At 43.2% G+C, this 14878-nt stretch overlaps 2 protein-coding genes across 5 annotated transcripts; one reads left to right on the top strand and one right to left on the bottom strand.

The window, feature by feature from the left end:
* Nucleotides 1–192: 192 nt before the first annotated feature.
* Nucleotides 193–7447, bottom strand: LOC148420043 (uncharacterized). Of its 4 annotated transcripts, XM_088420641.1 has the most exons (4): nt 6051–6580; nt 5410–5468; nt 4078–4161; nt 193–3388 (listed from the first exon to the last, which is right to left on the bottom strand). In XM_088420641.1, exon 4 carries the CDS (start codon nt 3265–3267, stop codon nt 1576–1578), a length of 1692 nt encoding a protein of 563 aa, XP_088276767.1. In that variant the 5' UTR covers nt 3268–3388; nt 4078–4161; nt 5410–5468; nt 6051–6580; the 3' UTR covers nt 193–1575. The 4 variants fall into 4 exon arrangements, with proteins under 4 accessions (XP_088276767.1, XP_088276765.1, XP_088276766.1 ...); XM_088420639.1 differs by lacking the exons at nt 5410–5468; nt 6051–6580 and adding an exon at nt 7246–7447; XM_088420640.1 differs by lacking the exon at nt 5410–5468.
* Nucleotides 7403–14774, top strand: ftr14l (finTRIM family, member 14-like). Its single transcript, XM_088420638.1, has 8 exons — nt 7403–7534; nt 9726–10130; nt 10270–10365; nt 11540–11773; nt 11999–12158; nt 12247–12360; nt 12861–12997; nt 13406–14774. Exons 2-8 carry the CDS (start codon nt 9732–9734, stop codon nt 13787–13789), a joined length of 1524 nt encoding a protein of 507 aa, XP_088276764.1. The 5' UTR covers nt 7403–7534; nt 9726–9731; the 3' UTR covers nt 13790–14774.
* The last annotated feature ends 104 nt before the right edge of the window (nt 14775–14878 follow it).

Below are 14878 nucleotides of genomic sequence, written 5' to 3'. Positions count from 1 at the left end.
CTCTGGATTTAGAAATATTTATCACTTTGATCTCTTGATTACTTTCGTCCTTTTCAGCAGGGGAACCTTCCAAAGCGGTGTTTGGACCTGCTGCTAACCAACCACAAGGTACAAGTAGACAATCATTCACTTACAAGTGTGTCATATTACCACTAACGTGACGTAAAATCAAAATCTTCAGAAGACCAAAAAGAGAGTCAACGACCTTTATTTATCCATATGTGCCACTCAGAAAGAAAGGGAAAAGTTGTTACAAGGTTTGCCCTTTAAGAGAAGCCTGCATGGATTCCTTTACATTTTTTTCCCTCGAGAATTAGGCCATTTACAAGAACAGAAGAGGGGGGGGGGGAAGACAATATACAGTGTAAACACGATAGTATACATGTAAGGGGAAAAAAAAGTGTCACTGACATCAAATTAAATGAAGGGTATGAAGAACTAAAAACTTTTTTTTTCGTCCAACAGCTCAAGCATCCATTTCTACATAGCATGCAATAAGGCACCTAGCTAACACAGGATGAAACTACGCTACAGATTAAAGCAAAAAAACAAAAACAAAAAACGGGGAGAAACTTAAAAAAAATATTGCTTGTCGTGCCCTCTCCCATTAAAACATCTCTTTGCTCCCTTTCATATAACCCAAGCCATATCTAAAAAAATATGTTTGTAAAAGTTTTGTTGTTTTACACATACGAGTCAAGCGTAATGCAAAGTCTTGGAAAAAAAGTCAGCTTTTCTCATACATTTTTTGTTAATATGCACAAGCTTTTAAATCCGTTTGTGATAGTCAAACATGAATAACTGCACTCTATAGTCTATAAACAAGTAATTGTTATTATTCTCAGAAGGGGGCCGTGAATAAGGACGAAAAGGAGACCGGTGTCTTATGCTAACAAGAAGGTATTTATTCGGTCAGGAATTGTCTCGTGTCATTCCCACATCATTTTCAGCCAGTATTGCTCTCTGTACACACTATGTCATGGTAGACATACAAGAAATCAACCTCTTAAATATACAATGTTGGCATATTCAACTGCTGCTTGCTTGAACACACCCGCCATACATTTAACTCAGAGCCAAAGTGGGGCGGCAGGGGGAAAAGAGGAAAAAAAAAACAAAAAAAAACCTGTGGAGACAAAAGTGGATCTTCCTATCAAAACGTAATCTTTTTGAAACAGCACACTAGTCACCTATACATATATAAAAGGAAAATCGAGAAGTATTTACAGTGGATTTGCTTCACACAGGTTACGCGGGTGAAAAAAGATGACTGATTGGGCGTTGACGGCCTCCAACCAAGTGGAAAAAGCTCCTGTGCTCACCGCTGACCATATTCATCCGATAAAGATGGGCTAACTTTTTTTTTTTTCCCCGCTCATTTTAAAAAGTGTTCAAAATCGAGTTTGCGAAGCGAGGCCTCCGCGCGTCTTCTGCTCCGAACGGCCGAGGAATCGCGTCGTCTTTTGTCCGCTTCCCTCAACCGGTCCTCCCGACCAGACCGACGGGTCTCGCGGCGGGGGCGGCCGGGGACGGGTTGAGAGAGAGCGCGGGAGAGCGGGGGCCCCACTCCCCCCCCTACTCTAAATGGATTCGGTGGTGTCTGGAGAGGGAGGACGAATGGTTGAAACCTTTGCCGCACTGACTGCAGCGATAGGGCTTCTCCACCGAGAGGAGGTGTTGCTTGGGGAAGGCGTTGTTGGGGAAGACCTTGGGCGAGGCGATGGCGCCGTACTGCTCGGGCGCGGCCATGGGCAAGGGCAGCGGCGGCGACTGCGGCGCCGCCTGCTGCTTGTTCTCCAGGTGGACCCTCTGGTGGCGCGCCAGCGACGACGAGTGGTTGAAAATCTTGCCGCAGTGGCCGCAGGTGTAGCCCTTGCCCTCCGAGTGGACTCTCTGGTGCCGCGACAGAGAGGAGGAATGGTTGAAGCCTTTGTCGCAGTGGTGGCACATGTAGGGCTTCTCCCCTTGCAGGTGCACCCTCTGCTTGGGAGGGGTGCCGAAGGTCATGGGCTTGCCGGGCTGCGGCGGCGACGAGAAGGCGGAGCCCTGCATGTGGGTCTTGTGGTGGCGCGAGAGGGACGAGGAGTGGTTGAAGCCCTTGTTGCAGTGCCTGCAGGTGTAAGGCTTGCCGCCGGCGTGGACCTGCTGGTGCTTCTTCAGGTGGCGCTTGCGAACGAAGCTTTTCCGGCACATGTTGCATTTGTACGGCTTCTCGCCCGAGTGGATCCTTTGGTGCTCCCGCAGGGTGGCGGCGGCGGCGAAACACTTGCCGCACTGCGCGCAGCGGTGGGGCTTGTCGGAGAGCACCACGCCGGCGTGGGCCGCGTGGGCGGCGTGCGCAGCGTGGGTCTTCTGATGCTGCTTCAGGTTGGAGGTGGTGGCAAAGCCTTTGCCGCACTGGCCGCACGTGTAGGGCTTCTCGCGGGCGTGGACCTCCTGGTGCTTCTTCAGGTGCCTCCTGCGGACGAAGCTCTTCCGGCACTGGGTGCACTTGTACGGCTTGTCCTCGGAGTGCATCTTCATGTGTTCGCGCAGGGTGATGGCGGCGGCGAAGCTCTTGCCGCACTCGGTACACCGGTGAGGCTTGTCCGGCAGGTGGATCATCTGGTGGGACTTGAGGCTGAAGGCGTCGATGACGTCCTTGCCCATGATCTCCACGCCCGGAGGAACGTAGGGCTTTTCTTTCATGTGGATCTTCATGTGCTGCTTGAGGCTGGCCTCCACCGCAAAGCTCTTGCCGCAGTGCACGCAAATGTACGGGTTGAGGTCCTTGTGGATCTCGAAGTGTTGGTGGAGGTCGGAGATGCTGCCGAAGATCTCGCCGCACTCGTTGCACTGCAGGCCGTGCGCCTCGTGGATGATGACGCCGTTCTCGGACTCCACCGTCAGCTCGCCGCCGTGATCGGACTCCACTTTCACCTCGTGCTCGCTCTCCGTCTTGAGGAGCACTTCTCCTAGCAGCGCCTCCCCCGTCGACGTCTTGATCTCGGCGCCGGCGAAGCAGTGCATGTCGTCGTGCTCCACCTTGATGTAGTCGTGATCTGTCTCTACGATGGCGTCCACGCACGCCACGGCGCCTAGATCCGTCCCCAGCCCTTGGATTTTTAGTTCGGTGCCATGGATCTCCAACTCCAGACCACGCTTTTCCTCAGTCATGATTTCTGTCTCGGCTCCGTAGTGCAGGTCGACATGGCTGTGGGCTATGACACACTCCGACCCAAGCGTGTCAAGGCCGGGTGTGTCACACTCAGTCTCTGACTCCGCCATGAGCACGCACTCCAGCCCCACGACCTCCGTTTTTTTGCCGGACGGTAACTCAACTAAGAATCGGGGTATTGATCCTGGTTTTGATGAGCACAGCGCTGGTGCCGCTTGTCCGTGAGCAGACCTGGAAGAAAGTCCAACACAGGAACGTGTCAACATTGTCAGTCATTTTAATGATGCTTTCTAGTGGGTTATATAGCTTATGTTTGAACATTTGGCTTGTTTAGACTTAAGAGGGTTGAAGAAATCATAAGCTCTGCTCAAAAGTGAGTAGCTAAAAAAATATGTATTTAATTGACTTGTGATAAGCACCAGCAAGCCTGCGAGCCTTGTGAGGAGAAGCTCTAGAAAATGGATGGATGGATTTTAAAGAATCCATAAAGACGATATGAAAATCAGTAAGTACATCAGTGAGCGTGCCTTCTTGTGCCGCATGAGTTCATATTAAGTCTGCACAAACCAGTTTTTTGCAACACTATTAATAACCTTAAAATGTTTTCCATGAGTGAAATGTTTTTCATAGTAAACGAGAAGCTCTACACGAGTAGTCATACTGAAATTCGGCCCATGGCACAACTCAGAAATCAGCTGAGCCATTAAGTTATGCTGCTTTAGGGAAAAAAAAAAAAAGTGGGGCGGGGTTGTATGGCTTCATCCCTTCCTTTCAATTTGATTCCTTTATTGGTAAAAGCTTTAAAACGTTTACAATGGGCTCAAACTAACTTTCACACTCTACAGTGTTTATCGTTGTGGGGTATGCCAAATTTTTCATAGAAAATATCCATTAATTCTACTCTAAATGATTATACTTGCCTGATAGCTTTATTTAATGGCTTGTTTGAAGAAAAAGTGAGGGGCAGATCCTCAGCTGTGACGCTCACAGGACAGCTCAGATACCTGTAAAACATTTTAATATTCATTCTTACGTGTGTCAAATATCTTTTCTGTAAGCTAGAAAAAAAACAGTTCACAATACATAAAACATAGGGGGCAGAAATCTAGAGCTGACCGCAAAGAATAACGAGTTCATTATGACCATATATGTCATGTCACAGACACATTTAAAAGAACTGCATCACTGTCACTCAATTCTCATCAAATGAGAAATCATTGAAATGAAAGAAAGCTCTGTGACTTGTTTTTTTGCTTTAATATCCAGCTTCACAAAGGAAACGCCTCAATAAAATACTTCAACCACCATATGATCTCACAAAAAGCAAAGCATGGGCGAAACATTTTGCAAAAAAATATTGCTTACAGGCAATGGTCTCCGTGTGACTTGGCTTATTTCTGTAATATACGTCACAGAAGAAATCCACCATTAAATGAAAATGACGAGCTGTTAGGAACGGTTTCCCTCAAATATGAACTCATGTGCACGCAAGCACAAAACATACCAGTAAACCTGTAGTTATGTTAAAGGTGACCATCTTAGATTGCTGACAGTCTGTTTTATGACAAAATACCAGGAAGATGTGGTAAGCTTGTTTGAATGTATAGCAATGAAGGGTTATTGCTGTAATATTCAAATTTGGAAGGAATTCCCTTTCAACCTTGGGGTGTATTTTTGTTGAATTCTTTGATTGTTACATCGATGGCATTTGAAAGAAGAAACCGGGGACCTGAAATTACACCCATACGGTGACAACATGTCAAAAATTTAACATGGCACGACCACTTAGCTGTCACACTACCAGGAGCGTGTGATCCCTTGGCAAAAATACTGCGAGAATTATCCGGAAGAACTTTGCCTAGAAATTGTCTGAATATTGCACATGAGTTAAACAGACATCCTAAACAATACTTGCATGCCTTCTTTACCATAACAACATGCAAAAAGTGTGAATATTATTGGGGGAAATGCAAAATGAAGCTGTAAAGTTTTGTCAACATTGCCAATGTAGCCTTTATTAATACCCACAACCGTGGTATGCAAGAAAACTGTGATTATGGGAGGATATCCAAAATGAAGCTGTAAACAAGTAAGTTTTGTTAAAACTGCCAATGAAGCCTTCTCAATAATAAATATCCACAACCATGGTATGCATGTTTTGATGTTAAAGATTTAATACTTTTAATGGGTCAAATGAAATGCCCCTTTGAAATGCTACAAATTTGACCAGCAATTACTGGGGCTCTACTTACCTTTAACTTACAAACACGCAGGAACAAAGTGTTAAGATGAAGAAATATTGCAACAATTTCTAGGTATTAAAAAAAATGGGTTGTGTTAAATTCTAACATGTCACAGCTACAATGAGGGCATTTACATAATGAATACGCACATACTTTGGGAGTAAAATACTGCAACGAATGAATAGTTAAGCAAACACGCCTCCGACTAGCAAACTCCTCAAAGCCAAAATATAGGCTAAGCGTCAATTAGCAGGCTAGGTTAGCAGTCATAACGAGCTAAACGGCATCAAAGTAGCCAAAATCGTCATCGGGTTCTCGAGTGCATTTAATCCGCACAGCGACAGGCCAGCCGGCCTAAACCGCTTTCAACCCAGTCGGTTCTTTGTTCGCCACCCGACACCGTATCGACTTTGAGCCCGTGCGTCGATTCAAAGCAGCGTTTTAATAATAAAACGCTGGTTCGCTAGCCTCTCCCCAAAAGGGCTACAAATAGCACCCGTAGCCGCTAGTTAGCTGGCTACGGTCGAGGGGAAACTGGTTAACGCCACCGCAGCTTTGTGTTAGCCGCTAAGTGGACGCCATTTAGCGCGCTAACTAGCCTCGTAGCAAAAAGACATCCGACGAAGCAAAAGAGCGACGGGGACACTTACGCCGTCGAAAAAGGTCGGATTTAAAACAAGAAAGGAAAAAATATTTCAGCGCGGTGGAAGGGCGCGGTTGTCGACGCACAATACGTCCTCTTCCGCGAGTATTAACAGGCCATCTTGTATGCCACAGCAGCAGCTAGCCAGCCAGCACAAGGACTACAATGCTCGCATAAGATGGCTGCCACGAGCTAACGTAAGCCAACTTAGCTTCCGCCCTCCCCAAACCGCATTGGATCAGCAAGCAAAGCCCCGAGCCATGTCCAAATAAGTCAACCGCCACGCGTCTATGTGACAAAATACGAACGTGCTTTTAAAACCCCCACTTGGTCATAAAAATAATAATGACGAGGCGGTGTGTTGAAGGCTAATGGCAAAGTTAGCTATCAAATAAGAGTTGAGCTAGTAGCCGAAGAGGGACAAAGATGACTAACATCGAGGGCAATGAAAACGGAGGGGAAAGCCCGGGAAGGTTGTCTTTTACTTTGGAACGAGCCCACAAATGTCGCCGTCGGTCCCCAACACGCGTCGAGCTTTAATAACCGCTTCGAGACTTTGTTACAGAAACGCAACTGCTTGCTCGGAGGTGCGCGTATAGCATGTAACACCAACGCGAGTCTTGGGGGGACTGCGGCACCCTTTTCAATGGCGGCCTTGCTGGCTAACCAGCTCCAGCCGACGCTAGCGTGCGGGCTACGTAGCCGCGTCGCCAAGCTAACCCGTCGGCTAAGGTACCTTCTACTCTTCCCCGCGTAACCCAGACAGAGGATTTATTTAAACATTCTAACGCCGTATTAATCAAACTAACCGTCCGATTACATTAACGCAACCCTATGGAAGTGGCGCTGTTGCCATGCGGATAGTCGTAAATTCTGCAATACTACAGAAAACGAGTGCAAAAATCAACAAGGTAAGTGGCAACATCGCGTTTAAAGCATTAAATTATGATCAGAATCGTACAATAACGCGCATAGCGGATCGAGGCCCTGTATTTTTCCATGACAAGAGTTCGCAGGGTGCTTTAACAAGTATAACACGAAAGCACAAATACGGGCGAGCATCCGTGCAAGGATCGGCGTCATTTCCCCAACTAAGCAACCCCCTTGCATCTGAAGAGGCTCAAATACCTAAATAATAACGCAACTAAGTGGAAAATATCACAATAGTTTACACCTTCTAAACATATTTTGCACCCACTCACCCCTCTTCCGTCTCCTGTCGTGGAACAACGAGGTAAACGAGGGGATCGCGTGCGTTTACAAGTCAAGAAAAAGAAATCCCGGCTTGTTATGGGTCTCGTTGGGGCTGTCGTGTTGTTTTGTCTGGGTGTCCGTGTGGTACTGTAGTGTGATGTGCAGAGCTGGCGCCACAGTGCTCATCTGGCGCCAACGTTGGACCGCCGACGCGCTTTAGCGAAAAGCAAGTGTTGTCGTTTCCACACGCCACCCAGGCCGCTACCGCCTCCTGCAGCCGAGGAGCCGCGCATCAAGGTACGAAAACGGCCACATCATAGGGGGCAAACTCTCAAAATCTTTCAAGTAAAAGCAGCCTTTGTAACATTATACAATCGGGGCTTTCATGGGATCACTGCTTTTAGGGTGAATACTTTTTTGTTACTGATTTTTAACGAATGTGAGATGCTGATTTCGTGCGCCTAGCATATCAAAGTGCTTCAATATAAAAAAGCAAGAGGCTAATATATTAAAAACGAACAAATGCACATTTAAAACTATAGTGATCAATAAATATCTGGAGATTTATGCATTAACTATCTTCATTAGCAGTCTGATACAAATAAAAGTGAAATCACTTTAGAAATGTTCCCTAAATAAAACAGTCTTGGAAATAGAAGAAATATTCTTTTCAAATGCAAGATACTCAGCAAAATTTACACCAACAAATCTACTTTTTATACACTGAGCAGTAGCCTGTAGTAAAGAAAGAAGACTGGTTGAAAAATAGCTGGAATTTACCTTTTGCACATTTGTATCTTAATGAGGGTTTTAGTAGTTACAATTTGCAACAGCAAGAAGGGAGAGTGAAACAAAAAAAACGTTTGGTACATGTAATAAAAAAAATACAATAGTCTGTTCATTGACTGATCAAAACTTTTAGACCTTTGCTAAAAAAAGAATATAAAAAAAGAAAAAAAAAAGCAATTTTTATTTACATCACTTTCCATCCATTCCCAAATGTTCTCTATGGGATTTAAATCAGGGGAACACGCAGGATGGTCCAAAAGACTGATGTTATTCGCCGCATGCAGACGATATATACCTTCGTTTGTATCACAAACCATGCACTACTGCACTGTATTATGTCTGTGCAGCTGACTAATTGATGCGTTGTTACTTTTCATATAATTATTTTGCGTTCGTGAAATAATTTTGTCATGCTTGTCAGTGCGATGTTCCATTATCCCTAATCATGCTACAAGGAACAATTCAATAAAGTGAAGTGAAGAGAAGCAGCAACTGATGTGTTCACTGAGCTTTTGATGAAGAGAAGAGAGTTAGTCAACAGTGCATGCATTTCTGTTTTGCCTTTAGGTTGGAGCAAATGACCTTATCCAGTCTTGGACATTGCTCGCACACAAAATGAAATCCACAAGTAGGCTGAAGTTGTCTCCAGAAATATACATACGGATGATATGGTATCATATGCTGTTAAATCATTGAACCAAGTGGTGCTATGTATCAAATAAAATAGGAGAGAGCATAGAATAGATCCCTGGGGAACAACAAATGAAAAGACTACCTGAAAATGATCTTTTGATGAGATAGAAGGAAAACCAATTAAGAGCAGTCTCCCTGAACGCAACGCAGTATGTGGAATCCAGGGGTCAGGCCTACATGCTGCTCAATGCAATGAAAGAAAATACTACTGCATGGTCAGTCTCAAAAGCGGTGTGATACAGCAGAACCAGGAAAGAAATTTGATCATTGTCAGAATGAATTTGAATAGAATTGAAATTTAATATAGGATTCTTTGAGTAGCTACAGATGTTTGATTTCACAGTTTCATGTGCTTTTAAAGTGCACAATAGATGAAATTCATTAGAGTTGCGTAACCAGGGCGACAAACATTTTGAATGCTACATGTGTTGAAATGCTATCATGACATCACAAAGGTAAGAATTGGTAGAAAACAGTGTATTGGCTCAGAAGAGGTTCTTAAAATGTAGAGTTCCCTCTCGTGGTATGCAGAATTACTGAACTAAACATTCGAACTGCATTATGTTACAATTGTTAAAATCCTGTTTTTTGGACCAATACATTTGCGAAGTGCGGTTCAGTTGTATTTAACTTTAATGCGTCTTTAATTCTTCTAGAACTGTTTGTTTTCAAACATTTCGGTCTCTGGCCTCTGAGTCTTATTTAGTGAGTGACTGTACTTTTAAAGTCATGGAGCATGTGTTGTTTGTCTTAGTTTCAGGTAGCGTCACCCGCCCATTCATTTGACTGGGAATACTGGTTTACGGTGTGAGCAGACCACATAGTTCAAATTCTGTCACACACAACGCCAGTCAAACAGTTTCACTAAAGCAGCTAACGTCCATTTTTTGTCACTCTTCTCTGTGATTTTTTTGCTGTGAATCTCAAGATTTGTTCTTTAACTGTGGATTTATATTCATTCTTTTTTTTTTTTTTCATTTTAACAGTACATCATTTCTGACTCCAGGGCAAAATGTCCCACCCCAGCACTCTGGATTTAGACCGATACAACACCGAGGAGCGATCCCGTCGCTCCACGAGCCGCAGCCAGAACAAGACGCAGGCCAGACGCGGCGAGGTCCTTTGCGACTTCTGCACTACCAGGAAGCAGAAGGCCGAGAAATCCTGTTTGGTATGCCTGGCGTCTTACTGCGAGACTCACCTCCTGTCTCACTACGACTACCCGGCGCTGATGAAACACAAACTGGTCAAAGCTACTGGTCAGATGAGGGAAAAGATCTGCGCTCAGCATGACAAGCTGTTGGAGGCTTTTTGTCGTACTGATCAGACGTCTGTGTGTGTCCTGTGTATGATGGATGAGCACAAGCACCATGATATCGTCCCGGCTGGAACTGAGAGGACTGAGAAAGAGGTGAGTGGGACGCCATCATGAATGAAAATGTATGGGTGTTGTGTGAATTCTGAAATTTATCACAAGAGCACTCATATTCCTAACTGTCTGTGAGGGGAGATGGGTATTTCAATATTATGTTGTATCATCTCATCCATAGAAACAACTTGGCGCCACACTGCACAAATCCCAGCAGAGAATTGACGGGAGGGTCAAAAAGTGGCAGGATCTCCGACAAGCCGTGGAAGCTGTGAAAGTAATGGCCCTCAATTACATTTTTGAGAAAATAGTGACTTTTTTATCTACTCTACACATAGGGAATGACTTAAATTGTGCAAATGCATCTAGTGTCAAGTGAAGTTGTGTTTTTAGTATGTAATATAGAATGTCATAATATAATGTGTGCAGTTTGGCCACATGGAGGCAGTATAATACAGACTTATGAATATTCATGCCTCTGGTCAAAACTCCTAAGCCACAATAACACAAAATACATTTTTTTTGGAAAATTTCAAATTGTCTATCTACATGTGTTGCCCCACCGTTTGTGTTCAAATATGCATAACAGTGCTGGCTCCAGCCAATATGGCGTCCTAGACAAGCTTTTTTTTGGCTCCCATCATCCAGCTTTTTACATATGCTTACAAAAGAAGTTGAACTTTTAACATTGCATTACAGTCAAAAAAGTCCTGCGAGTGACTGGCTGTTGCGACATCTAATTGCACAAACCAAAACAGGCAACAACTTCACCTCTCCTATTGTCACTCCTCTTTTTTTCATTCTGTGCTCTTAAAGAGTTTCAAAAGAAAAGCCAAATAGAAGTTTTCCAATAAACTGAATTTATGTCTTTACTGCCTTTTAATACGACACTTTTTTACATAAAAATACTGTTTTGACTTATGTTACTCAATAATGGAGTCATTTCATTTTTACGCTCCATTTATAGTGCAACTACAACCCGCAATAACTAACCCAGACACTCGAGAGTTAATTCAGCGTCAGCCTCCATGTTCCAGGTTTTAAATTATTATGTGGGTATTATTTGATTGATACTATCAATTTGAACTCTTCCCTCTTGCCTTGAAATTTATAGTCAATACTGTGTAAATACTTTGTTGGGAGTATACTGTGATATAGGTATATTTTCATCAGGATTTGGCGTCCTCTAGTGTCTGGTGCCCTTATTACCATGCCTTTGCCTATCTGGAATTATAGGTTAAGTGTTGGTATTAGCCTGATGGCACTTTTAATAAGAGCCTGTGCCTCCGTAGACGCTACTGTTTTGGTTAGCAACACATTTCAAATGCCAAAGGTGTCAAAATTACCGTTATGATTTGAGACTATTACTGTGCTATTTGTAAGAAAAGGGACCCATGACTATCCTATCCCAATAAACTAACGTTCTCCCCTTTTCTTTTCCACATAATAAGCACTCAGCTGAGTCAGCTCTGGAAGAGAACGAGCGGATCTTCACGGAGCTGCTGCTCTCTATTGAGAGGAAGTACAACGAAGTCAAGGAGATGGTCATCTTGCATGAGAAAACCACGGTGAATCGTGGGGAAATCCTCCTGGATCGCTTGGAGGAAGAAATCACCCTGCTGAGGAAGAGACACACCGACCTGGAAAAGCTGTCGCACACTGACGACCACATACACTTTCTGCAGGTGGGAAATTCTAGACTACCTTGTAATTCCTTTATTAAAAAAAGACATATATAGTATATTCCCAGGACCTCTAAATAGCAAAATCATAGAAAGTCATCTTTTTGCCGTGGTTTTTATGTTTTTGATTTGTATTTACAGGATCAGTCCTCACTATCCCAAATACTTACCGCAATTTTACCGTAGATTTTTGACAATCATATTTTTCTTTTTTCTTTTTCTTACCAGAGCTGGCAGTCTTTGTCCGGCCCTTCGGGTTACGAGGACTTGAACAACGTCAGCATTGCTCCCAATTACTCCTTTGAGGCCACCAAGAGAGCCATCGCCGCCCTGAAATTACAAGTAGAGGAAATCAGCAAGAAAGAGACGACAAAGATATCCGCAGCAGGTTGGCAGATTTAGATTGCCTTGCCACGCCCATTATTTGTCTTTTCTCTTTCTTGAATATGTCACCTTCCCCTTGTTTTTGTCACTAGTAAAAGAAGTCTACATCACTGAAGACAGCGAGAAAAAAGCAAGGAGGGAATCGATGTTTTTGACGGAGTCAAGGCTAATGGAAGAACCAAAGACTCGAGAGGATTTCTTGAGATGTACGTTATATCACAAAAAATATCATTTCAACACCTTTTGCTTTTTCACCCATATTTTTATGAAGTAAACTCAAAACATTTTCTCGAAAACCAGTCATTATGAAATGTGACCAATATATGCCTTATGCAATGCAACGCATCTGCCTCGTGTTCTTCTTCTTTTTTTTTTTTTTTAATTCCTTCCTCGTTGAGCTAAAGAGCCAAACCAGAATCCAAGAAACAGAGCAGGATTTGTCCTGTTGGAAAAAACTAATAATGGCTCCTCAATGGTAGTGACATGTGGTGTAGCGACTGAAAGCAGCGTTACAATAACACACGTGACCGAACAGGTTAGGTGAAATGGGAGAAAGCAAAACTACAGATGGTAATCACTTTAAACAAACACAGGTGCTCCTGCAACAACTTGAGTCATTCAACAAGCTCAACATTATAACAAATCAAAAGAACAAAAAAAAAGAATCCTCAGCATTGACTATAACGGCTTTTGATGCTTTGTTCAGATTCTTGTCAGCCGATTCTGGACGTCAACACTGTGCACCGCAACCTTCATCTTTCTGAGGGTAACAAGACCGTCACAATGAAAAGTGAACCCAAGAACTACCCTGATCATCCAGAACGATTTGACCACTGGCAGCAGGTACTTACTTATTAGTGTTTATTTATTTTTATTATTAGTTCACTCACAAATTTCAGTTCATGACAGTTAGTGCTGCCACTTTATGGCATTTTTTGGCGATTATTTTGAAATACACTTTCACAAATATAATGTGTGAGTAATTATCGCCCCAACACAAAATTTTGGCAGAGCCATACATGATATTCGGGAATTTGTTTTCTTCATTGTTCCTCGGTAACAATTTGCCACCAAAGCATTACCTAATACCCCTCACCTCAAGAAGACATAAAAAGTCTATGCACCCCTGTTCAAAAATCGAGCATTTGTGATCTAAAATTGACACTTAATCCCAAAAAATTTTTCGATGTGACTTCAATGGTGTTTGTGTTGGCTATCTGACTTGAATGGTGTTTGTTTCCTCGATTCAAGGTGCTTTGTAAAGAAGGCCTTGCCTGGAGCCGCTGCTACTGGGAGGTTAGCTGGAAAGGATCGGAGATCGACATAGCCATCACGTATAGGGGCATTTTCCGAAAAGGGAACAACAATGTGTGCAGTCTGGGCTGGAACGACAAATCCTGGAGTCTCTACTGCTCCGAATCCAGGTTCTCCTTCGTGCACAACAACAAGAGCACGGACGTTCCCACCCCGCGTTCGTCTCGTATCGGCGTCTACTTGGATCATGCGGCGGGGGTGCTGGCGTTTTATAGCGTGTCGGATACTATGCGGCTTTTGTACCAGACCTGCACTACTTTTACTGAGGCTGTTTACCCCGCTTTCGGTGTGTGGGGTTATGGTAGCACCGTGAGATTATAGGAGAGGAGAATTGACTTGAGTGCCTTCTTAAGTGGGATACGCAGCAATTTGTAACATCAAATTGCATGTGAGACCCCACGCATGAAAAAACAAAAAGACAAACGTGTGCTTTCTTTCTAGTAATTTAAATTTACACTTAAGTTTGTTATATGAGCAACCTAACTGCACTTTTGTAGTCCATAGTCCAATGCAGATGCAGAAAAAAATGTAGATGGATTTAGATGTTTTATATTTCCTCACACAGAGCAGGTTTGGCCATTTTAATTTGAGATGACTGCAACTTTATTGATTATTAAAATTCATGTCTTCAAAGACCACCAAGGCAAGTCCCTGTGCTACTTTACACAGTGAATATAATAAATTAAAGCTCAGGGGTCAGCAGAAATGCACTTTTACAAACCGCTTACATGTTTTCCCCATCTTTCTCCCGAGGCGGACCTCACAGACAAGCACCTTGTTGAGTACCTTTATTTACAAATAAAATTAGTTACCTATTTTTAACGTAAAATAGGAAATAGTCACTCATTTTGGTCGCGTCAATGCCAAATCACACACAAAAAACTGGATAAACTGCTGTTTTCTGAAACAGTTTTGTGTATATCTGCAAAAAAATGTGTAAACTTTTTGCTAAATTACCTATTTAAGTCGAACATTATGTAAACAATATGCAGATTATGCAGTAGAATTCAATAACGAGACCTGAAAAGTTGCAAAAAAATAGTCTTGATTTTTAATGATGTTGAGCTTTTCAAAAATGTTAAAATTAGAGAATTCATTAAAATAAATCAGACAATAGTTGACCAAAACGTCTTAAATCACATTCCATCTTATTTTTTTCTCATTGAATTTGAGACGTATTTAAAATCCCTTTAATGTATCAAGACTGAAAGGTATGAACGCATTTACTGTCTACTGTTATTACAAGTGTATAACCCATTGCAAAGTTGTATTTTGTTCTGTATTGAAAGTTTGAATAAAAAATGAAAAAAAATCGGATCTTTTTTGACTCGACAGCGCCCTCTCGCGCCGCCCCACGTCGCACACCGCCGGCACAGGTTGCGGTGGGCGGAGCTAAACAGCTGGATACCC

Source organism: Hippichthys cyanospilos, chromosome 8, assembly GCF_059441005.1.
Source record: "Hippichthys cyanospilos isolate Australia breed blue-spotted pipefish chromosome 8, RoL_Hcya_1.0, whole genome shotgun sequence".
Lineage (NCBI taxonomy): Eukaryota > Metazoa > Chordata > Actinopteri > Syngnathiformes > Syngnathidae > Hippichthys > Hippichthys cyanospilos.
Note: the sequence above shows the minus strand (reverse complement) of the source record. Positions and strands in the feature narration are given on the sequence as shown.

Excerpts from the sequence above, each read along its gene's own strand:
- LOC148420043 (XM_088420639.1), bottom strand. The coding sequence starts at position 3,267 with ATGGCGGAGTCAGAGACTGAGTGTGACACACCCGGCCTTGACACGCTT.
- ftr14l (XM_088420638.1), top strand. The coding sequence starts at position 9,732 with ATGTCCCACCCCAGCACTCTGGATTTAGACCGATACAACACCGAGGAG. Across the intron at positions 12,361-12,860 it reads TCGAGAGGATTTCTTGAGAT|ATTCTTGTCAGCCGATTCTG; the intron begins GTACGTTATATC and ends TGCTTTGTTCAG. Across the intron at positions 12,998-13,405 it reads GATTTGACCACTGGCAGCAG|GTGCTTTGTAAAGAAGGCCT; the intron begins GTACTTACTTAT and ends CCTCGATTCAAG.